This window comes from Astatotilapia calliptera, chromosome 10 (assembly GCF_900246225.1).
Source record: "Astatotilapia calliptera chromosome 10, fAstCal1.2, whole genome shotgun sequence".
Taxonomy (NCBI): Eukaryota; Metazoa; Chordata; class Actinopteri; order Cichliformes; family Cichlidae; genus Astatotilapia; species Astatotilapia calliptera.
In genome coordinates, this window is record NC_039311.1 from 22,463,828 (window position 1) to 22,486,842 (window position 23,015).

General features: G+C 37.8%; 1 protein-coding gene across 2 annotated transcripts in view; it reads left to right on the forward strand.

Moving 5' to 3' along the window:
- pdlim4 (PDZ and LIM domain 4) overlaps positions 1-12,133 on the forward strand; it is a 46,708-nt gene extending 34,575 nt beyond the window's left edge. For both annotated transcript variants that reach the window (XM_026183286.1, XM_026183287.1), the window contains exons 5-7: positions 1,615-1,772; positions 8,260-8,398; positions 9,891-12,133. In XM_026183286.1, coding sequence (XP_026039071.1) covers positions 1,615-1,772; positions 8,260-8,398; positions 9,891-10,095 — 502 coding nt within the window. In that variant the 3' untranslated portion in view covers positions 10,096-12,133. The remainder of the gene's footprint in view (positions 1-1,614; positions 1,773-8,259; positions 8,399-9,890) is intronic.
- Positions 12,134-23,015: the final 10,882 nt, after the last annotated feature.

A 23,015-nucleotide genomic window follows, 5' to 3' on the forward strand; every position in this document is an offset into this window, starting at 1 on the left:
CTGGTTACTTCGCTAGCTAGAAATCCAATTTGTTGTTGTGTTTACCTTAACAAAAAAAAAAGAAATCAATGAACCACGTGTATGTAATAGCTGTTTATATCAGATTTCAAAATATCCCCCTCATGAGTTTTCATGGACCTTTTTACACACATATCTGTGGGAAAATCACACGAGGAAATAGCTTTACCTTTCCCTCCACTGCTTCTAAAAACAATCATCCTATCTATTATTAAAGCCTCACCAGTTTCCTTGCAGGTCCCTGTGCAGACACTTAACACAGAGACACAGAAACAAACACACTGGATGTCTTTTGATACAGCTGCACAGATAGCCTTGTGGACTGTAAAAGGCATTTGCTGTCTTGTATCCCCTCAAGTGGGCAATAAATGTGCATGTTCAGTCTCCCAGTGAAGATGCTTTTGAGCACTCCTAGACACAGCCCCCACATACGCACACAAAGTTGCACTCAAGTGTTTTAACACTATCTTTGTTGCCTGCTGTCAGTCAGTTTCTCTTACACACGTATTACACAATTCTGTCTGCTCTCGCTTTCTCTCAATCACTCTCACTTTCATGACAGCTCAGGCTTTTCCTCTCAGACACACAGTCAGACTCCTGAAAGGGCATCTGGAGACAGACTTGTATTTAAGTGTGTCTGGACTTGCACACATCTGTCAGCAGTCCTAGTCATCTTCCAGAAGTTAGAATGTTTAAACTTTTCCAAATGAAGGGAAGCACTGGGAATAATTTGATAGATGACATAAGGAATAGAAGTATAATACAAAGCTGTTTTGATTAAGACTTCATGCGTTGAGACAGAAATACAAAAAAATGATGCACCGATGCGCTCTATATATGCAGTTTTAATTAGAAAAGAAAAATACTGTAGTTCTTCCTTACTCTTTCTCCTTACCTCATATGGCTGCAGCCATCTGAAACTTTTATTCCTCCCTTGGTCCCAAAACACATTTTGACATTACAAAAATATGAAGTGGCTATATTTGACATCTGCTTAAAAACAAAAATAGTATTCCCAGGATTCACAACTTTGTCCTTTTAGGGAATACTTATTGTTTTTGTTTTTTTTTTTTTGTTTTTTTGTTTTATCCTCTTATTTAGAAGATGGAATCTCCATATCTGTAAATTTAAGCCAAAGCAGTAGTGGCCTGGGGAAAATCAAGAAAAATGCTACTTCTCACTTCATTTGTCACCTCAATAAACAGCAATCTGTTATTTCAGCTTGTTTTTTTTATTGTACATTCTCTTCTGATGTTGCATTCCGAAAAAAAAAAAAATTATTAGGGTATAATTTCATTATTGGATAACTTATAAATAAATTATAAGTGTGTAGTATCCTTGTTTTTTTTTTTTTCATCCGATTCCTTACCTTACTCATTATGTTTGGTTTCAAAGAGAAATCATGCTAATGCACCATGCAGAGGGCTTCAAAACAAAAGCCAACAAAACAGTAGGTGACGTCATGGTGGCGATGTCCTATTTTTATGTATAGTCTACAGTCTTGATGGATCACTAAAATAAATTTATGTTTCATGTCTTGTCACGGTTGAATTTAAAATGGGTTATACTGAATATTGGTTTCATTGAATCTTTCAGCCCAGAGCCTCCCATACAGTCTCCTGTGAGCCGTAACGGATTTGACATGGAGTCAGACGTCTACAAGATGCTGCAGGACTATGAGGAACCTGTCTCAGAACCCAAACAGTCTGGCTCCTTCAAATACCTCCAGGGAATCCTGGAGGCTGAGGATGGAGGTATGGATTCATGTGTTTGCATATTTGTGTGTCTGCTTATCATGTGTGCAAAAATTAGGCAGAAAAAAGCATGTGAGAGTTCACTCACTGAACCTTTTAAACTTTATTTGGAGAGATCACCCATTGCTGCTAAAGATTCTTGTTGACATTATTGCACCAATTAACTTTATTGTGAAAGTAAAGTCATTTTATCTTGCTGAGTAACCATTTTGCCCACTAAATTTCCAAAAATAGCCCAAGCAATTCAGTTAGACTTGTTGTTCAACACTTCAAAGCAAAAAAACTATACATATATATTGCTTTTAAAAGCTTGAAAAAGAGTAGATAATTTTATGTTAGAGAAGAAATTAAGCTTTAAAACTGCCAGTTTTAAATTTGTTTTAAGTTATAAGTTTGTGTATATTTTCTCTATTTATGACAAGCTGTCATAAAGAAACCAAACAAACAACACTATATTTATACTTTACAACAATGATAATATCAGCTGTCAGAATAATTGTCGGTGCCACATACCAAACAGGTATAATGCACAAAGTATCTGCACATCTGCACAAATATAAATGTAAACGGTGGAAATTTCTGAGTAACTATTTCCTCTAATGCAGATGAGTCTTGTGATTCCAGTTAAAGGGACTTCTTGCACAGGCATTCGTTCACTGACTGTTATGAACTCCTCTGTCTAAGTAGCATAGTTTTCCTTTTATAGAAATACACAGACAGCAAGGTTAGGGGACAGATAGGAAGACATGGGGAGGAAAGCGAGATAGAAAGTAAAAAACAAAAACAAAACAAACACAAGACAAAGGAAGCAGGAGAAAGATTAAGTGTTTTAAATAGCTTGCATGCAGATTGGCAGGGGGAGTTTTTGTAGGGCAATTTACTGCAAAAACAACTTTACAAAGGACAATAAAGTGAGAAATATGGTTTTCCCGTCTGCCTTCTGACCGCCTGGAATTCCAGCTTTTAAGAAGGGAGTCATATGATGCTGACAGCAGCAGGGAAAAGCTAATCCCTGGAACTAAAACCTTCTCTTCACGTTCCATGTTTACTGTTAACGCAGCGCAAGCCCGTTGGTATGTTCAAACACAAATAGCATGGGCCTCAGAGAAAATGATCTGTCACCAGTGACTAAAGATTTTCTAAACCTCAGATACTAACATTGACACATCTTTAAAAAAAAAAAAAAAAAGTCCTTTAACCCTAATTGCATGTAAAACAAACCAAAAAAACCCCAAAAAACACTATATAAACTTCTCCACTGCTATAAAAAGGCTCTAATGAGTAAGTACGTAATCTTTGTAATGCTAATTCTTACTCAAATATCCGTCCCCCATCCAAAGAGGGTATACAAACTGACAATACATATACTACATACTGACTATACTTACTATTACATCAGCTTTTGATATACGCCAGTTATCCAAGATTTGGGAAATTTATTTGTTATCACAGTTAATATATTAGTAGTAGTAGTAGTAGTGTTGTTATTGTTTTTGTTATAGTAAATATATATGTACATAAATAAATAATTGTATTTTTTCAGGATCTACAAATCAAAACAGAAATTAAAATGGCAATGAAACGTTAAAATAAAAGAACAAACAATTCTCTGCTAATCAGATGTGCTGGGTTGTAGAGAGTTATTGCTTGAGGTAAGTATGGAGTATTATTTAATTGTTATGTTAATATTTTTATTCAACAAACTGAAAAAAATCTGTATGGATATAGATTTCAATTCATTTGTACCATGAAAATGTCTTCTGTTTGGGTTTTTTGGGGGGTTTTTTTTGTGTTTTTCATCAAATGTAACTCCATGTTTACTACACAAGATTACATAACTCACAACTGCTGCCTTTAATGTGCAGGGTAAATGATGTTGAGGGCCGTGTTCTAACCAAAACAGGATCATTTCCACCTAAGTAGTTTTTGGTGCCTGAATTTATACAGGAAGTGTAATCAAATAAGAATGAAAAAGTAAGCTAATGAGCAAAACACAAAACTCCTGAATGAGACACAAACCTCTTTTAGCTGGCGTGCAAACTCGTGACTTATTCATTTGCCAATCCTCCAACTTCCAAATGTGGACGTTTTTAATCTTTAAAAGAAGATTATCTCACCTTAATGCCAGGGCTAGCACAAAAGGGCACCAAATCCGAAGTAAAACTTATCAGGACAGCAGTATGCACTGCATATTTACTACAAATAAAACACAAAATAGTTTTTAAAAAAAATCAAGTCTCTGAACTGGCATTATATAATGTTTAAGAGTTTTAGATAATTTAGAGTAGCATGATTTAAAGGTTTTCTTTCCCTGTAGAATACTCCGTTGTCTGGTTATTACATCTCAGGATCAGCCTTTGATGTGAGAGCTGACAGGATAATTAACAGCACAGGGAACAATGTAAACTTCTTCTGTGGGGAGACCTGGATCAGAGCCAAACCAGACTGTTTTCATAATTTGTCACTTCTTATAGCAGTTAAAGCAATAAGATGCTAACAACAGATGAAAGAGGTTGGATGAAAATGCAGATTTTAGGACTGATGGATTAAAGAGATTAAAGGGACCTCTTTTGTCTGCTCTCATCTGCCTTTCAGCTTGAGTGACTGACAGGTTGATTGACAGACTAAATCCTCGATGAAACAGAGACTCTAAGTTTCATCAAGCTATCTGTGCCTTTGTTGATTCAAAAGCTACCTGTGTTAGAGAATTAAATCCTTCTCCAGATGCTGCTTGTTTCCATTTCTTTTTTTTATTGTGAAACAAGTAAAAAAAAATACTGCATTTGAATGAATGTCTTAAATTGCTGGAGGTGGTTCCTTTTTGGAGGCTAAAGCCAGTGTAGAGGTCGTGTTGACTTTTAAGGGCTTTTAAAGTTAAAGCAAACAAAAGTGTCAGTTTACCAAGAATTCCACAGAGTCTTCCATGGTTTGGTTGCAATGTGGATGGAGCGGTGGTGTGACTGTTAAATAGGAAAGTTGGGGTGTTTTAGGAAATACTGCAACAACATTACACTTGAGTACATATCCTGTTTTCCACAAGAGGACATTGTTTTAGCAGCAAGGAAACATACAAACACAAAGATGTGAAATGTGAAAAGGTAAAAGCAAGGAAAACAGCAACATGAAGAATTAAAGATAAGAACACTCAAATGCTAAGCTGTGCCACAAACCAAAATTCAATCTGCACTGTTGCAGATTGAATTTTATAATTTTCACCTTTACTGCTGATCGTTTGAGGCAAATTTTGAAGGAACACAGACCGGGGAGTGTTTTGTTTCTTTAACAGTTGGAAAAAGAAATAAACACAGTGCCAGTGACCCCTGAAAAATACTCCAGACTCAAATGTTGTTTGTTTAAAGAAATTTCCAAGATGGGTTCAGGCTGTGTCCTTTCTCAGAAAAGACCTCTAAAGAGCACATCAATCAGCAGGACTGTTTTACTTTCAAAGTATAACATTCATCACATTTCTGATTGCCTCTTGGGTTACACCACTAATACTTTTACTTAACATGTGGGATATTTAAAGGATCTCTCCAAAATGGGGGTGAAAGAGAAGCAAAATGCATCTAAAAAAGAGGGTTTCTAGGTGTCTAACATGTGATTCTAGCAGTGTGAAGCGATTTCACGGTGATGTGACATGAAAAAAGACGTAATTGATATTTGGTGTTAACAGCCCGTTGTAATTTGTTATGCTTCTGTCAGTTGGCTTACATTTAATTATACTTTTTTTTTTTTCATCTGCATGTGTGGCCCCATATTAAAAACAGCAAATCTTTCTAAAACATTTCATCAGATCTTTCTCGTCATATTTTTCTTGGCATTATTTTTGACAGATTATTTTTGATAGAATCCTTCCTTTTAAACATCTTGGATGGAACCAAACCAACACAACACATGTTTCAGGAACAAATCAAGATGTCCTTGAAGAGTTGTAGAAACAGTACCTCTCAGTAGCTGTCGAAAACGACACTGATTCCCACTGCCTTAAATTCTGTGAAGCTTCGCACTCTGCGTTTGACATGGATGGTGGGCACAAGTGTGCCTGTCTGTTTTACAGTGCGTCTGCTTGACATTAGTCACAGATTATAGTGTGAATGTTACATGGGGTGAGATATGTGCTGCAAATGGACAACTTGTCACTGTCGATCAAACGATACATTCGTGTGTTTGGCAGCAAAATATAGCAGGCCTGTGTGGAATGGCTTTTTTTTCTTTTTTTTTTAGGTAAAGCAAGAGCTGAAAAGCCCCCTTTTGCACTTATTTATGACTGTGGTACAAAAAATGCATTAGCTTTCCCGTTTGTTAGAAAGTCATGGTTCCATTAGAGTGCCTTAATGGGCAACTGAGGCATTCATCCCAGAAATAACATGGTCTGATAATATCATCTCTTAAACACACTATGGAGCAGTCAGAGGCTAACTGACACTGAGGGACAGAAATCACTTTGAGGAAGGTGCCAGATGTACGGTAATTACACTGTGGTTACTGGTAGTCATAGGTGGCCTGTTTGGCTGAACGGCCTCTGCTGGCACATCATCAGCAAAGGGAAGTCATGTAGTGGCTGTGCTCTACTGATTTACTCGGCTGCGCTTGGATGCATTGTACTGGCTCCAGATACCCACTATAAAATATCCCCTTTAATGCGTTCCAGTCAGGCATGACTAAATACCTGATTGTCTTAGAATTCACTTCTAATAAGAAATGACAACCATGGGAAGGTAGTAACACGCATCTACCACAGTACCACCATTTAAACAACCTAAAATCTGTTTTAAAAAATCATAACATAAATTAGCATTAAGCTTTATCTTGAAAGAAGACAATTCAAAGCATGCATCCATGGAAGATTTCTGAATCTCAGTATTTTTTAATATCAATACCAATTATGCCAGAGCTGCCCTAAATGACTGTATTGTTGATTAACAAAAAATATTTTATTATGTTTCTTTACTTATTCACCAGCGTGCAAATGCTCTTTGATCAAAATAATATTTTTTTTTTAATGCTAAAATATAATTATTGTGATTGTCCATGATTCTTAAAATTCACTGTTTTACAGTATTTACTTGCACTCCTGAACAGGAAAAGTAGTTTTAGTAGTTAAAAATGTTGTTCTTAAATAACTTTTTTTGTATAAAAAGACAAATTCAGTTTGTTACTTGCATAATAAATAACAGTAATTTTAAACAATTTTTAACAGTATTTTTAGAAAGATTTGCAGGTTTTGTTTTTTCTGTAACAGATGGTTTGATAAATTTGTTAAGCCGTTTGTAAGCAGTATGATGAATCTCTTTACAAACCATTTTGCGTCTTTCACATGCGTCGTGTGATTGTAGCATATCGATGTGATGTGATGAGGTTCCATGAGGTACTTTCCTTGCTTGGTGTCGAGCCAGGCTGACTGATGCATTCCTCCCAGCAAAGGCACTACAGAATGTGACACTTGAATAGGGATCACGGGAAGGTGCCAGAGACACAGAAGAGGCACACAAAATGGAAAGAAAAGAAGGAATTCTGTGAATGTGATTTAAGGAGAACAGACAAGCAGAGCCCATATTAGGAAAAAAAAAAAAACATAGAAAAACTGGCAAATGTTCCTATCAGTAAGTCTTGTAGGATTACTGTGTACATCGGTACTACAGTTTTTGCAGTTTCAATAGAACGAGGCTGAAGAAGAGCAAGAATGTTACTGTTATTTTTTAATTAAAGCTTTACCATGACTTGTCCCCTGGTTCCTGCAACCATGAACCAGGAGTTCAGGGCAGTTGCTGGGTCTTTCCTGTTTGGTTAATGCAGTGAATGTTGTTCATTTCAGTGTTAAAGTGTAATAATATTAGTTGGATGTTTTGCTTGAAGTCCTCACTTGCATGTACTTGGACAAACCAGCAGAAACATCTTCATATCCAACAGACACTATGTGTATTTCATATGTGTTGCTAATAATATAATAACACAACCATTGATTAGTAACAGTGTGCTTGTTGTGCTAACAGCTGAGAAAAAGAAACCATCTCAGTCACACTTCTTCCAAGTGTATCTCACAAAGGCGCTTGAGAGTCACACAAAGTGAAAAATGGTTGAGTGGTGAACAGAAACTACAGACAACTCATGTAGCATTCCCTTTCAGGAACCTATGTGACTTTTCACCTTCATTTAACAGAGTAGCGCTAACTTAACTTTAATTGAGAGAAATATGGAGACATACAGTCTGAAGAGATAAAAAAGATGGCAACTGGACTTTCTTAAACTTGAACTTGAAAAAGAAAGCGATTGAACTTCTTTAAGCTCCCAAAACTACCATGACCTGAATGAGTGAGAACCTACAAACACATGGAGACATATATAAAATACGCTTACCAGAGGGATACAGAGGAAGTGTTGTGATATCTCAGTGTCTAGAATCCCTGGAGCATGATGTACTTGCCTTTTTTTTTTTTTTTTTTTTTTTTTCCAAGTATGTCTCTTAACGACATATCGTTTTTCATAGGTGTGTCACCAACGGAGAGAATGAGAAACTTAAAGTCTCCCGTCAGATCTCCAATCCCCAAGTTGGGAAGCCCCATCCCCAGCCCTATGTCTGGTCTTCAGAAACTACCCCAGTGCACACGGTGCTGTAACGGTATTGTGTAAGTATTGTGCAAATTCTGACTTGTATATCCTAAGATGACAATAATATGTAAATAATGGGGTCATATTGGCGAGGGACTCTTTGGGCTGTGTGTAATATAAAAACATGTGCATAAAATATAAAAAAATGTACTTTTACATTTCAAGAAGCCATAAAAGTGATTAACTTGAAAATTTGCTGCGGTACAGTACAGACAAAATAAACATGACATTGGAGATATAATCGATTTTCTGTTGAAATGCTTGTGAGGGTCAGCAGGAAGTTATACATCTCCCACTTATTTTATCATTCTGTCTGCTGCCATAAAGTTTAAGAGTATGCGAGGTGAGTCAAGGTTCTTCCCCCGATTTTGAAAACAAAGAAGTGATCTTTCACTGGTCGACATGCACAGACAGGCCTTTCAATAAGTCCTCAGAAAGCTCTGCTCACATTTATCATTTTAATGATTAAACCAAGCCATCCTCCACACCCTTTCCCATGCACACATTCTTCATACACGTATTGTGAATTGAACACACCTTTTGACAAACTAACCACATACACCGGTAATCCCCTCTCTAAAAAAGCAGCGGAGGTTAAAGAAATGTTAAAAAAAATGATGTCATAAGCTTATTTTCAGTGTTAACAAGAGAACATTGTGGAAGCTTGTGCAGTATAATACGGCTGCTGTGACCTAAAGGCTTTTTACAGTCTTTAAAGATGTATTGAACACTGTGTCAGGAGTTTATCCTGCGAGTCATGCGGCCACTTTGGAAAAGCAAAGCACCAAGTTTATGATTTAATGGTTGTTGGCCCCAATCTCAAGGCCAGACAGGAAAATCTAATTGGAAACTATGAATGAACAACGTCCCTAACACTCTTGTCACCGTGCAGCTGACCAAAGTTCTTCTAAATTCACTGGTGCCAGTAAGTAGCCATGCAGCGGAATAAATGTGTACTGTTTAACAGCGTGTAACCTTTCTGCCACCTGAAGCTGACACACGACATGTGATGAGCTGTATTCAAATGCTTGCATAGGTACAGTGGCTATAAAGTATAATTCCTGATTTGCATAGATAATGCAACATTTGATGAACAACTGTGAGTCATTCATTTTTGCTTAAAGTCTACTGTGATGAGGACATCTTTTTTTTAAACTGGCCTTCAAAAAGTCAGACAGCCTTTAAAGGAAAACTGCATTTTGCAATTTGCTTATCTGTCCAGTTTCCGATCACGTTTTTATGTATTCATATCTTCCTCTATTGCTAAAAAGGTGAAATATAAGCCTTGAACACAGTGTGCACTCTTATTTATCACATTAATAAATGTTAAAGAGCAGGACTGAATAACAGGCTTAACCAAACTACGTAATCAGTGTTTATCATGATCCAGTAGAAGCTGCAGTAATATTTGCAGTAATTCACTTCTGCAGCTGCAGGATTTTATAACTTGTTACATTTATTTACAGTATAGTAAACTCTTTTTTTGTCCTCTTTTGTCTCTACATGTAGTGGCACCATCGTGAAGGCCCGGGACAAGCTCTACCATCCTGACTGCTTCATTTGCGACGACTGCAGCATCAACCTAAAGCAGAGAGGCTACTTCTTTATCGAAGACAATCTGTACTGCGAGACCCACGCAAAGGCCCGCGTCCAGCCTCCCGAGGGCTACGATGTTGTTGCTGTGTACCCCAACTCCAAGGTGGAGCTGGTCTGAGATAAAAGAGGGGGGGCTATACTGTAATACAACTGGTAACCAAAATATTGTAGAATGCGGCTACTGAGTTTACTCGCCTAAACTAATCAGGGTCTGTCAAGCAGGAATGCTTATCTTGGGTCAGTTTTGACTTTAGGAGAGTGAAATTTGCAGTTGAGTGATCCCAGATCAGTGCTTCCACACTGACAGACTTGATGAATGCTTTTTATATTGAGCATATCGAAATCTGTTGACAGAATACAGCTTTGGTAAGATAAGCATCGCAAATCTCCAGACTATTAAAAGGTTAGCGTTGTATGTTATAGTATTTAAACTGGCAGCCCTAAGCTCGAAACACATGGCAAAACTCATAAGAAAACAGATATGACTACTCTTGCTTTTTTACTGATCAGGTTATTACAAACGTAATCTCCCACTTAAGCCTTACACTAACTTTAAGACACCATGTGCATTATCACAAAATATTTTTGAGCTGATTTGCTGGGATGTGATGTGATGAGCTGTGCCGAGGATGTGGTTATTAGCTTTGAGGACTAATTTTCACAGTTCTCTTCTCACCACATAATATTCCAAGTCCTGTAAGGTATTCTGATATATTGTTCAAGTCCTGGTTATGGGTTAAAAGGCTTTTTTTTTCTCCTTCGCTATAATTCAATAATATACTTATTTTTGGATGGATTTTAGCATTTCTAACTCACATTTATGCAATTTACCTTTTCTGTTGCAAAACCGGGGAACATTTCTGTTTAGTTTCCACGTTTTTCTTCTGCTCACTTGTCAGTTATGCAAACAAAATAAGCAATAGTTCACTTGAAGCATATCTCTAACAATGTCTGGAATGTGTCAGTATGTTTTGGTGACTGGGTTTGCTGAACCTCTGCTTGTAATAAATGCCTCCGTTTGCAGCTATGCAAGCACCACCTTCTGAAAGGTAAACAAATCCCTGCTGGAAACATCCTGAAAACTCTGTGAGAAACTCTAGAACTTGTTGGGAGTCAACTTCAAAAAATGATTCCCCCCAGATGTGAAGAAATGCGACTTAAATGCTAAAGTAAATTAGTTGAATGCAGTGCATCCATTTGGACATTTTAAGCGGGTGTGATGCACATCTGCGAATACAGTGTAGGTAGGTGGTGCTTCTGGCTTATGCACCTGACTACGAGAGGAATTTCACTTCTCACACTGAAGAATTCCTGTTCACAAGAGCACAGAGTTCACTGGGCGCTGAGCCTTCAGGTTGACATCAGAATTCTCTCCACCTCTCATGACAGCTTTTAAAAACGATTGTGTGCATTTGAGACTGGAGACATAGCCACAGAAATCTGTTAGGACCGTGTAAACTGGGACTTCACAACCTACAACATGTGGGAACAATACTCACTTTATTTCTTTCTTCATTTTTTTTGTGACCCCACTATATACTGTAAATTCACACAGTTACTTTTTGGAAGAGAGCAAAAGACAGAAGTTCCCGCAGTGGCTTCAGATTTCTACAGCCAAGCCCTTAAGGCTAATGAAATATATTTCTACGTTTCCTCAGAGGGAAGGGGGGGAAATAAATTTAGGGACTGAGGTAGGGTGAGAAAGAGAAATGAGGGGACGACATGTATTTTGTTTTCTTGACAGAAAAACTTTCTGTAAGAAACGTGTAGCAATCAGTCTTAGCTTATTGTGAAATAATGTAATGTGTGGTGGAGTCAACGTGGTGCAGAGGAGCGATGATGTCCTTAATTTTAGAAATATTGCTAACAAAAATACTTCTGTAATTTTGAAATGGGAATAAATTTTTGCATCGCTGATTTCCATTCTGTTTTCCAGATAGTAGCAGTGATGTTTAGCTGCTGGTATCTACCCAAGCTAGTTACGTGTAAATTATGAGAAAAATATATTGCTACCACATTGTGTCTTTGGTATTGTACATATTTGTTTCATTGTGATTGCTTTAACACACAGTATAGATCATGTCACTTGCGTGCCTTCGCAAACCCTGTGTCTAGTCTTTAAATAATTTCTGAGACACGAATCCTCTCCTTGTATTTAACTTATTGTTCTACCAACACATGTTTTTGTTCTGGATCTTCTTATTTGCTCTTTTTTTTTTTTTCTAGGTTCTAAATAAAATGAAAAGTGCTTTATGATGGCATGATCTTTCACATTCTTTCCTGGGCTTAACTGCTGGATTTTACCACAAAAATGTACAAAAACACAAGAGACTCAATTTGTCTTAATTTTACACCCTAGCTCTGGCATGGTCCTTTCTTCATATTGCATGTTAGACCACAAGACCGCAATATGTGTGCTTTCTAACCAAGACCACATTACAAAACCCTTAAATGGAATAAAAAGAAGAAGAAAGTATTGATTTAGAAAGGCACTTTTACTTTTGTGTGATTTTCTGAGAAATTTGGTAAGAGAAGCAACTTCTTAATATAATTTCAAATGGATATTTTGCAAGGATGAACTACACTTGCTGACTGGACACACCTAAGAGGATATTTCCTGTGGTTATATGCCTAGTTCGTTGCTTTAGTAAGCCTCCATCATTGACACCTAATATGAATAGCATTGGTCATTTCATTACAGTGCTGATACTGCAGAGAAACTTTGGCTGTTAGCATTCATGTGGAAAATACTTTCTCAAAACCCTCCTAAATCCCCAACAGGTGCCTGACTGTGTCCTGTGTCCATAGCTCAGTGGTCAATTTTGGTGTCATAAGGGAGACCTACAGAATGTAAGGCAGGTGGTTCTAATGTTGCGGCTGATCAGTGTACTTGAAGCACAAGCATGTAGCTAAACAGATTAATGAAGCCCCTTTATATGTATACATAATGGCTCCCAGGGTGCCTCAAGCAGCTGAAGACAGACAGTGATGAGGAACGGGAAGCAGAACTATCATGGAAGACCAACCCCTCATGGGGTATACCATAAACAAATAGGGGAAGTGATGGACATCAAGAGATCCTATCCCTGGGTAGAAAAAGGGCAGTAGAGCGGATCTGAACATGTCACAAAAACAGACCTTAACCAGCATATCCATACAGGCAGAGATCTACCACAGCCAGCAGGACCCCAGTTGCAGACTGTGCAAAAGTGCCCAGAGAATGTCAACACATAGTAGGATGAAAGTTGGGACGGCGTACACTTTAAAGCACAACCAAGTGGGACAGGAACATTTGTGCCACATATGGACTAAAAGTCCCCAAGTCCCAATAGGAGACATCAATAAAGGTCAGTGAGAACAACACAGTTCTAAACAGACAAGCTGATGATGGCCAACAAACCAGACACTGGTGGTTGACAAAGAGCAGAAGATCACAGTTGGGATAGCTGTGGCAATACCATTAGACAGCAATGTGAGAAAATAGTCCCAGGGCTGAAGGAACAGCTGGAGCAGATCTGGAAGTCCAAAGTGGTCCCAGTGGTAGGAACATTAGGAACCCCCAAACAATGAGAGTGGATCCAGTAGATTCCAGGTACAACAACAGGGGTCTCCACCCAGCAGAATAAGAACAGCTAAAACCTAATATATGTGTATAATATATATATTATATATATATAATTGGTTATTAGAATTAGTTAAACTTCAGTAAGTGAAAGAGAAATCAATATTTGAAGGACAGTACGAATCTAAAAGAATGATAGAAGGTGAAGCAAAGGGCTAAGTTCACTCCTACTTCACAGCTGCTAATGCTTCAGACACCCGTAACACTCATGTTTACTTTATCCTTATCTTTTTTTATTTTACTACTATACTACAAATATACTATACAAATATATTTGTGCCACTGCAAGGGTTCAGACACAGAGAAATTTATGAAATAAAAATTAAAATGACCTCAATTTTGGTGCAGATTCCCTTCACACTAAAAAACTTCCCAGACCCACACAGTGAGGTGGAATGAAAACAGGCAGTGAGATATACAGCTGTTGCGTGCTAAGAGTTCTGCTTCAGCAATAAACATTCTTAAAGATAAACATTTCAAGTTGCTCAGAAACACAGCTTGCTTTGCTCTGCAGGCTGCAGCATCGCAAACTAAGCAACTAAGACTGTGAAAGCTGACTAAGTAATTTTATTACTTACCAGATCAGCAATCTAGCCAGTGTCGGCCAAGTTTATTGTGTTGAACTTCATGGAAAACGCTTCCACATACAGTATAGACATCTCACAATAAGTTTATGGATAAATCAGAATAGACTCGGTGTACTTTTTTATGGTGGAACAATAAATCAGAGTTTAATGACACGCCCAATGCAATATATTTAATCCTTGGCTGCAATAGTTAGGGGCTATGTCATTCTGGAGCCCTCTGGTAGAAGTACTTGCTTGACAGCTCTTTCTGTATATATAGAGAAGCTAATCATTATGCAGGATCTACGTCATACATCAAGTTGCCAATTTTCATTCTTTACTCGTTCTCATATAGATCCATTCTACCCTGTTGTTTTCTATACTATGTTAGAGATATCAATGAATTTCCATCACACGCTTACCTACAGATGATTAGGTTTTACATTAGGTTTCAGAAAGTTAATAATACAGTGCATCCTTTGTGTTTACAGACAACATCTGTTTGCTTTATCTTCTCTTTTATAATCTGTGCACTTCATTCCCTTTTTATTGAGCACAGTGTTCATTCCAGGTTTGTGCTCCACAAATATGACTCTGTTGCTTGTGCCAGCCAGGATTTGCAGAGTCTCTCTGGACGAGTACCCAAGCTGCATTTGGCTTTAAGTGACTGCACATGCAGCAGAACAGCATTCTAGCCATTCCTTTTCACAGAGAAACTGAAGATGTTCCATAATTCAAAAACGCATACAAAGAGCACACAATAACTTAATTTATTAAAGTTTGGCTTTGGTGGAAGACTAGAGTGTGATGAAGGAGTCGGTAACTTTATGAAAACACATGCACTTTGGTGTCTAATAAAGCACTCAAAGCTTTGTTACTGAAGCTGATGCAGCGATATTAAGACACATGACTGTTTTTGCACTGCAACAGAAAGGTTTACTGTTGACCACTTTAAAACGTGAGGAGAACTTTACAGTCAGAGCTGGGACTCTGCAGCATTTCTTTTATTTTGATGTCCGACCACTTGCTGGCCACATTGCACACGTTGCGTTACTGTCTGTATAGCGCACACAATTCTTTTAGAAGAAAATCTGCTGCTCTGTGAAAAAGCAGTTTTTACACCAGTTTCTAGACTTCCATGTTTGTTTGCACAAAGTAATTACAAGTAACTTGCAAACTTCTTTGAATGTAGTTGTTTTAATTCAGACTTGGAGAAAACTGTGTGCCTCAGTATGGATAGACTTCAGGACCAATTTTGTTACTCATGAAGGTATTTGAGGGTTTTTTTTTTTTTTTAATAGGGTATAAAAAGAATAGAAGGATAGTAGTGATAAAAATCTTCACAAAAGCATGAAAAAGCCACACAGTTTGTGTACACCCATGGTTTGTTTGCAGAGATTCTTGTGCATGGAAGCCTCTCAATCCTCTTAATGTTTAAGTTGGCCCTGAAAAGATATTGAAGCTTGGATTACGCTTTGCTTTGATTCTCATTAAAAGGGGATTTAGAAAGAGACAGTCACTGATCTTGAGACAGCAACACCATGACCTCACTGTCACTTAGCTACTAGATGAGAAATAAGTCTGGACTTCACACTCAAGTGAGACTGAAAAGATCCTCCTGAACCAAACCTCAGGAGGATCTTTTCAGTCATACAGCTTAGCAAAATAATGTAAACTGTTTTGATAGCTCTTAGTAAAACGTGGTAGAAAGTAACCAAGTAACACATGCTTCACTTTTGAACACTTGTTTTTTTTCACATGAACTCACTCAAATAAAAAAGTTTGGCATGTGTTTCATGGATGTTTCTGATTTGAAATAGATTAAATGTATCAAGTTTGGTCATTTGTGTAGCCTTTGTCAGATGTACCTTATGTGCTCTCTGACTTATAGTTACTTAAGCTAAATTGCCTAATCATATGTCACCCCGCCCTGAACTAAACTGCTTATACTGAACTGAGCTAACACTTCACATTTAAACAAAACAAGAGTGACAAATTAATTTTGCAGCAAAGAAACATAAGGTACTTGGAAATCGTGTCAACAGCATGTCATTTGTGTTTAAAGATTTGGACTAACTTGACTGGAGGGTAACAGAATCCACAGTGTACCGCAAACAGATGACATAAGGTGGCATTCGAAGACAGATCGGGAATTAGCCGATATTGGTTCATAGTGTTAAAGATATGCAGGCCATATGCTACATGTAACGAATACCCTGTGAGGTTTTTGTTTATTCTGAAGAATATAAATGGCCAGAGGAGCTGTCATGCAGTTGCCAAGAGGGCTTTGCTAGAAGATCTTTTGTTTTTCAGAAAAGTGCAAAAATATCTGCCCTGTTGAGTCTGTTTAAAAAAAAAGTGAACATAAAAAGCAAACAGATGGCTCTATGTTTTGGATACTCTCACCAAAACCTGACTCTGGATGAGGTGTATTTACGACAGATGGAGGCAGTGGATCGGTTTCCACATCAAGAGTCTTTCTTCATTAAAAGAGAGTCGGGGATTTTTTCAGATATCAGGATTGCCTAAATTTGTATTTTGTCTTCTGACTTTTTTTTATGGATGAAACTAAGCTGAAACCATCACTTGCAATCCAAAAATGTCACATTAACGTGTGTTAAAATGAGCTGTATACATGTGAATTTAGCAATAACTGTCTTGTGATAGACTGGTATGCAATGATATTCATCAGATTCTACTTAATTTCAGACTGGTTCAAGGTGCATACAGCCTCTCACTTTATTTGTTTAATCTTTTGATCACTTGCCATGCTTGCAGTGTGATTGCATCTTTTTTTCTTATCCCTCTGAGTTAAAAAGACAAAGATGCTTTCAGGTTACATACTGGTCCATGCCATCAATGTATCAGGGATTTCATATTTCGAACGAAATGTGAGAATATGAATTTCAAAAATCAAGAAAAAAAAAAAAAGAATTATAAATAAAAACTATGAACAAAAGACTGCACAAAGGGGTGATTGGCAATGATATGGGTGGAAAGGGCAAGTCTGAGCAGAGATGGAAGAGAGACAAAGTAGATACACAAGTTCAGCAACTCAAAATAATACATCACGTACCTGAGAAGGTAGACTAGAAAAAAAATGGAAATCTGATGAATGGATCAAGGTGAATGTGGTAAAATGAGGTCATCCAGCCTCGCAAGAATCCTTATCTATTTAGAAAAAAAATCTTATAATAGTGTACTCTGTGCCTCATTTGACTTGGAATAAATTTGCATTCACTCTATCATCCCCCCCCAAAAAATGGCTTTATTTCCCAAAAGACAATTTTGGAGATATGGCTGTATTGTATCTTCATAAAAAGAAGAACTTTTAGTACAACATATGGTTACGTTTTGACTATAGGAGTCAATCAAACAATGATATTCATCCGATTTTACTTAATTTCAAAACTTTTTTTCCTTAACCAGAAACAGGAGCCTTTGGGCAATATTTCTATAAAGACTGACAAAAAAATGTTTTTTCAAAGTTAAAGGCCACACTGTGAACAGCTTATCGAAGAATTACACTGAGAAACTCCAAAACCACCCGCTCTCACACACTGAGTTTACTCCATTCCAATGCCAATGACTGGGATTGTGTAATTATAGTTGTGCTAATATGACATAATGTTTGATAGATCCACAGATGTGCAGAGGTTTTCTGCAGACTGCCTTGATGAAACCAATGAGTTAGACCATGTCGCTAACAAACATGAGCTCATCCCCACGTTCAGACTTATGACTCAAACTTACCACAAAGTTTGATTCATGTGCATTCAAGAGTGAATATTTCATGCCGGACTTCCAGTTCACTTCAGCACATTAAATAAAGATTTGCAGTGGGAAACTCTATTAACCTACTGGGAATAATGTGTATGAGACTCACAAAAAGATACGGACAGAAATGGAACTAATTAACTTGATGAGCTTTCTCATTTGCAATATGATAAAACAAATATAAAGACATGTTTTAACCTTGTTACCTGAAGTCAGTAAGGAATCTTTTGGTGAAAGAATAAAAATCGCCAGGTTTTCCAGCTATTATTGCATTGCCAATGTGGGCCCTGCCCTGAGGAGCTGGCAGCCACCCAGGCAAAAGAATGGCATTAATATTGATTAGTTTCAGGACAAAGGTTAATGTTACCTCATCTAAATGTTATTTGGAGGTCATCCTACATAGGGAGCACAGCCCTCAAAACTTCATTTTAATGTTCTCTGGTGAAAGGTTACAATGGACACACAATGGATGCAATGTAACTGAAGGGAAAGAGGGTTCATGTGGAACTCTTCTGTAAACTAGGATATTTGTGATACTAGATGAGAAGAGTACTAAAAGATGGGTATTGTCCAGTGCACGGGTAGAGAAGCTCACAGGAAAGATACATTAAAAGACATTTGCTGTGAAAAAAAGATCTAAAGATTTTATATGAATAATCCTGCAAAAAATACACAGGTGTAATAAATTGTACAGTTCCCACTTTAATGCCTACCATGAAAGTGGCACAAAGTTTTACTACAACTGCCGACCAGTTTCATCCTTGGTTATAAATGTACTGAGTGTGAATGGGAAAAGGATCTGTTGCCCAGATGCACTGAAGCGCTCTGCTGACTGATTGATGCCCTAAAGAAGAAGAACAGAAACACACAGCATATTGCTGCCTTTTCTTTTCAAGTCATATTCACTTCAAAGGTGATTTATACATCAAACACAACATTACGTTACCAGAGGGAAGATTTATGTGCAGGATTTCTTGAACTAACTCGAGTTATTGAATAAAGTGGTATCCATTAAAGTAGGCCGAGGAGCAGCACACAGAATATACTGTAGCGCTGTAGAAGCCTTTCCAAATACACCCCCATTGCTCTAAGATTGGTATTCACTGTTCACCTGCTGGTGAAGGGGTTCAGCTCTCCCCAGTTGGGCTATCAATATCTCAGGTTTCTGTCATCAGGGTCTTTGGACACATGGGCACACATGGGTGAGGTGTGGTCTGCAGCTCCACAACAGGGAAGAGATAGTGTGCTGGGGTTGGGGGCACTGCCAAGGATGCTGGCAGGACACCTGGGATCGATCAACTAATCGTGCTTTCCCTGTTTTTACTGGCCTGCTGGGACCAGAGAAGAGGTGAGAACTGAGCCAGAGGCAATATGGCTGAAAAGCTGCAAAGCACAAGTATGCTGTCATCGCCCTGAGCTTCCTAGTTTTCACCAGCTAGATAGCAAGACAAGCGAGATAAGGTATTTTTCTTTTTTGTGTTTTTGAAGAATGGCCTCTGACCTTCTATTTGACGATTGTTAAACTGAAATCATATAAAATATTGTAATAGCTAACTAACATTGTAAACTAGCTTGATACACGCTTACAGCAAGCTTGCAAAATAACACGTTCATACTCAATTAAATGTACAAATTATCATACCATTTTAAACAAAAGAAAGAGACAACAAAGCAACAACATTTTAAGGTCCATATCCGCTTAGAACAATAATACTTCGCCATTACGTTCAGCCATGTCGGAATTTTCGCTTTCTCTATTTTGCTTTTTTCAAAGTAATCAAACAATAATACAAAGCAGCCAGTAGAGGGAGCTCTCGGGCAGTTTACGAAACTGTAACTTCTAAAACAACAAGCGTGAATTATTGCTGAAAAAAATATCCACCTACACCTACCCAGCATTGTATGTGTGTGTTGTACTGGGGTCCAGCTGCTCAACCAATTCAGGTTTCCAGGGCCCAGAGTCCAACATTTTTCCAATCATTCTTCATATGTGGTACAAGTAACCTGGCTATTTAGATGTGATCATCTGCAAACAAAAAAACAAAAACACCAACAACAAAAAAAGATGTGACCATCTGCAGCAGTCAAAGAGAAAAAACAAGAGAGAGAGAGAAAATAAGCACTAATTTCAAGACCATGCTCTTTCCTAAAAGCCAACATTAGTCCTATTACCAAGAATTATACCATAATTATTATACCGCCACATTTCTCATCCACAATCATCATGTCAAGCTTTGCCTCAAGTCATCTTATATAACCAAAAACAATCAACAGCTGACAACAATAATAGAAATTAAAATGCTTCAAATAGCCTCCCTCCAACAATGATGTTGTAATTTTGCAGCAGACACTAAGAAATTTGGTTTGTGATGTTATAGAATAAGAGAGCATGCTAAAACTAGACAACAAAGTATGAAAATAGCCCAATTAAACCCTGTGACCCTTAAACACAACATAACAGTGCATGGATGTGAGCGATCAGCTCAACCCAGCTCAGAAATGTAGTTAATTGTAAGCACATGCATTCCTCGTCGACAGACCCAACAAACTTGCATCAAGGACAATGTTAGATACCCAAAACACTTACGTTTAATACTTGCCTTGACAAAAATACAGATCTCCCCATCTCAATTTTTCATTTAATAAAGTACCTATAAGGTAAGTGGATCAATTTAAGTTAACTTTGCGCCCATGAATGAAGTAATGAAATTTAATGGTTGAATTGGGCTTGTATGGTGTCCCATCACACATCTGACACAGTGACTTGGTGCAGACACAGGCCAACAAGCTGCCTGCCAGCCGCTGGGCAGCCAAATGAGAGCGCTTGTTTGCTTGGCATCTCCATGGTTTCCATGGTCAGAAAGGAGGTCTTTGTGTGTATTTGTGTGTGTGTGTGAGTGAGTGAGTGAGTGAGTGAGTGAGATTGATAGTGTACAAAATGACTGAAACTGGATTTGGGGCCTATATTCATATCACGCATGTATATAAGCATGTACATGTGTTTTGTTTCTCCTGTGTGCATTTGCAAGTCTGTGCATGCACTGTGCTTGTGTGGGCTTATCCAACTGACTATTTCATCTGGCCTACTGTGCCAACGATTTGGAACATGGGTTCAAGCGCTGGTTCATTACTGTGAAATTCCAGATGACACTTTCTGGAAGGGTCTGCTTGTGCACTAAAACAGGGTTCCATTTTTGGACAGAGATTACACTGGATTTATTGTGTTCCACACTGGCATGAATGCTTACTTGACCAGTTAATTAATTTGCTATTCAGGATGGATAGTGACCACGAAAAGTTATCAAAGCTGCAAAGCTGTGCAGTGTTTCTGACAAACTTAAAGCAACCTTATTTCACTGAGTATTTCCCTAAAGCTATTTTTGTATAATTCATTTAATTCAGTTATATTTTAGATTTGAATCTTGAAGTAGCTTTAGCTGTGTGTCTCATTGTGTTTACTTACTTCATTAACTAAGGAGGCTTTGTTTGAAGATAAGAGCCTTCATTGTTTGACTGACCCTGAGAATTTGACTGAGACTAAGCAGGCCCAGCTGCTGCTTATTCCAAAAATGAATGAGTTCACATTAATTACACTGCTCAGAGACCTTGACCTTCCTTTATCCTATTCCCAGCTGAAAAGAAACCAACAGCTACTGGGTTCTAAATGGGAAATGGGAGGAGGGCTGGAAAAGGTTTGGTCTGTTTTGATTGGTGGAAAAGTTTTGGATAAAGAAGACAGATGGCATGAGGAAACCTTGCCACAGTTCATAAGGTTCAACTTGTGGTAACAGACACGCAGAAAGGATCTGATAATATCTGCTGACCGGTTTCTGCACCTTGGCCTCTGATGGTCCTTATATGGAACGGTCCAATCAGCAGACAAAGTTTGTTGCCAGGTGACCATGAAAACAAAATAATGTTCCTTTTTAATGCCCTGGAGGGAAGGTTTACTAATGCATTAGCTATTGTTTAAACAGCAGACAGAACATGTTATTAATGAACGTTTTCTCCCTGTCATAAACACACATTCAAGTCCAGTTCTTTCATTATGGCAGTCCTGGGCATATTCATGAATCATGAAGGGTTAAATGAGACTCATGTCTAATCTAATTCTAATTCTAATCTAATTCATCATATTTTAGTCTAAATGTAGTGTGATTTAGTGTTTAGTGAGTCACATTTTTAAAAATTTAAAAACTTCATCACTGGTGACCATCAGAACACTGTTCTTTTGTTTTGTTGTAGAGTAGAAAGAAGTCACTTTGTAAGACCTTCTTGGACTTCAGGGGCACTAAAATAACTACAGGTGTGAAAAGATGATGTTTGAACTTTAAAAAATGGAATTGAGACAAAGTGATGCTTTAATAATTGAATACATGTAAAATATTTAGAAATAGGGTAGTCCTGTATACTAATGCTCAGTCTGTGTTCCACTCTCACATCTGGCTGCCTGCCAGGCATATACAGTAAAATCTTGATCCTGAATAGAGGATAAAAGGTGCAGCTGTGGGAGCAGCAGGCAGTCAGACAAAAGTAAATGGAGTCATTCTCCAAATCAAGGCCAACTCGTTGGTCTGCTGCAGTTGTAACCCAATTATTCCCAGGCCACATGTTTTCAAAGAAGGGGTGTAAGGCAGAGGGGAAAGCCCTCCTTTTTTCTCCTGCAGTCACCCCATAAAACACAGAGGGTAGAGAAGCAAGGAGAGAAAGTTGGGACATCTTAAACATTATTCCACATGACCTAAGGAAAAAGTCGGTATCCGATATTGTCTGTGGGTAAATGCTGGCATGTAGTCATTTTTTCCCATCTGTGCACTCCACTAATGCCTGCTTTATTTAAGTGGTTCATGTTGAGGTAACTTGTTAATGAGTATCTGGTAGAAATGGATTTATTCCTTGTTCAGATGTAGCTATATACTCTACTGAGAATAAGCATATTTAATAATAATGTGAATGGATCTTCAAAATAGACATCTAAATAGCTCATGGAGAAAATGAGTAGAAAAAGTTTATCAGCAATAATGCTGTTTGAATAATTATAACCATCATAAGTAACCAAATCATCTCAACATG